We start from the raw sequence: 2,523 nt of genomic DNA, 5'->3' as shown, positions 1-2,523 counted from the left end.
ATGGAATTAAGTTTGTTCCTGATCAGTGGTAATAAAGTGAGAATTTGTTTTAATTATATTAGTTCTTCTATCATATGAAAATTTTGAAATAATTTTAGGCCCTATTTTGATTTTCGTCCTGGGGCCCCGAATTTTTGGAGACGGCCCTGCTTCGGTGCACGAGTGTGGGCTTGGCCCTTGATATGTATGGTTTTCGTCTGGTCTCCCACTAATTAACCGCTAATCTCTTTCATCCCACTCACAGCCTGAAAGCTTGGCATCTGTATTTGAACGCGGTTGCGTTGAGTCTACGGTCAATGAGCAGTGCCCCACAACGACTCGTGTGACTACCGGCTCGCTACATGAACCGGACTTTTCGCTGCACTCGTGTGTACTCGCTACATTAATAAACCGTGTGTACTTGTGCTAGACAGCACACACGGTTTGACACCGACACCTTTGACACCGACACCTCATTTCTAAGCTTCCAAGCAAACACGGCGCAGAGGCGGCCGGAGCACAAATACCCCTCTAACCGCGTACGTCCATTGGGTAGCACAACGCACGAAATTAAGCTCCACAAACCCAAAAATGGCGTCCCTTCTCCTCGTGCTGCTGCTGCTGCTCGTCCACCGCGCTGCCGCCGCCGACGAGAGACAGCTTCTCATCCAGATCAAGCGCGCGTGGGGCGACCCGTCGGTGCTCGCGGCATGGAGCACTTCGGGCTCGGGAGACCACTGCGCCTGGCCCTACGTGACCTGCGACACATCGTCCGGCCGCGTCACGAGCCTCTCCCTCGCCAACATCAACATCACCGGCCCGTTCCCGGATGCCATCGGTGGCCTCTCCGGCCTCACGAGCCTCAACCTCTCCTACACCAACATCACCGGCGCCTTCCCGACCAGCGTGTACCGTTGCGCTTCGCTGCGGCACCTCGATCTGTCCCTTACCTACCTCGGCGGCGAGCTCCCCGTCGGCATCGGCCACGCGCTCGGGGAGAACCTTACCTCTCTGATGCTCAACGGCGACTACTTCACCGGTACCATCCCCACCTCCTTGTCCCAGTTACGGAACCTCCAGTCGCTCGTGCTGGACGGCAACTTCTTCACCGGCACCATCCCGGCCGAGCTGGGAGACCTGACGAGCCTTCAGACATTGACGCTCGCGAATACCATGTTCAGCGCCGGCGAGCTGCCGGCGTCGTTCAAGAGCCTGACCAAGCTGAAATTATTCTGGGCGGCGAATTGCAGCCTCACCGGCGACTTCCCGGGCTATGTGACGGAGATGCCGGAGTTGGAGGTGCTCGACCTCTCGGTCAACTACTTGACCGGAAGTATACCTCCGGGCATCTGGAACCTCACCAAGTTGCGGAATCTGGCCATATATGCGAACAATCTCACCGGCGATGTCGTCGTCGATGGTCCTTTCGGCGCGGTGAATTTGGTGATGATCGACCTGTCCTCGAATCACAGGCTAAGTGGGCCGATTCCGGAAGCCTTCGGTCACTTGCCAAAGCTTGAAACGTTGAGCTTGTTCTTCAACAACTTCTCCGGTGAGATACCAGCAAGTATCGGCCAGCTGCCTTCTTTGGTGACGCTGGGATTGTTCGTCAATCGTCTCAACGGCACGCTCCCTCGGGATCTCGGCAAGAAGTCACCTCAGTTGGTCCATGTTGAAGTCGATGACAACGAGATCACTGGCACGATACCGGAGGGGCTTTGCGCCAACGGCATGTTCGAGTCTCTCACCGCCAGGAACAACAGATTGAACGGTTCCATCCCGGCAAGCCTTGCTGGTTGCGCTACGCTTAACAACCTTATGCTCGACGACAACCAGCTCTCTGGTCAGATACCGGAGGGTTTGTGCAACAACGGCAAGTTGGAGTATCTCACTGCTGGGCAAAACCGCTTGAACGGTTCCATCCCGGCAAGCCTCGCTGGTTGCGCCACGCTCTCCCACCTTAAGCTCGACAATAACCAGCTCTCCGGCGAGATACCCGATGGTTTGTGCGACAACGGCGTGTTGGAGGTACTGGACGTCGGGCAAAACCTCTTAAACGGCTCCATCCCGGCAAAATTAGCTGGTTGCGCCACCCTCAAGAAACTGATACTTCGTGACAACAAGCTTTCTGGGAAGGTGCCTTTTTTCTTCTAGATATCGAAAACAGAATAATAGTTTAGTATCTGAGATAGGCTTTTTTGAGTGTATACTAGATGATACCCCGCACGTTGTTGCGGGAACTATAGCAAGAAAAATGGGTATATTAGGCAAATGAAATACAAATGATTTGGATATTCTTGTTAACCATGTCGTCTCTCAGCTAAAGATGAACAACAAGCTTAAAAGGAATTGTTCAGGTGCGAATTGGGGTCTTTACCCTTCACGTATTTGGGTATACCAATCCACCATCGCAAGCTTTCCAATAAGGAGTGGAAGTGCATTGAAAATCGATTTAAAAAAAACTGAGCTGCTGGAAGGGCAAGCTTATGTCATACGGAGGACGATTGATTCTGATCAATTCGGTTCTCACAAGTATGCCTATGT

At 53.0% G+C, this 2,523-nt stretch overlaps 1 protein-coding gene across 1 annotated transcript; it reads left to right on the top strand.

Annotated features, from left to right (window-relative positions):
• The first annotated feature begins 555 nt into the window (after nt 1–555).
• Nucleotides 556–2,283, top strand: LOC119313439 (receptor-like protein 52). Its single transcript, XM_037588933.1, has one exon. The coding sequence runs from the start codon at nt 571–573 to the stop codon at nt 2,131–2,133; it is 1,563 nt and encodes a 520-aa protein (XP_037444830.1). The 5' UTR covers nt 556–570; the 3' UTR covers nt 2,134–2,283.
• The last annotated feature ends 240 nt before the right edge of the window (nt 2,284–2,523 follow it).

Source organism: Triticum dicoccoides, chromosome 1B (genome assembly GCF_002162155.2).
Source record: "Triticum dicoccoides isolate Atlit2015 ecotype Zavitan chromosome 1B, WEW_v2.0, whole genome shotgun sequence".
NCBI classification, from domain to species: Eukaryota; Viridiplantae; Streptophyta; class Magnoliopsida; order Poales; family Poaceae; genus Triticum; species Triticum dicoccoides.
This window is presented reverse-complemented; position numbering and strand designations above follow the sequence as displayed.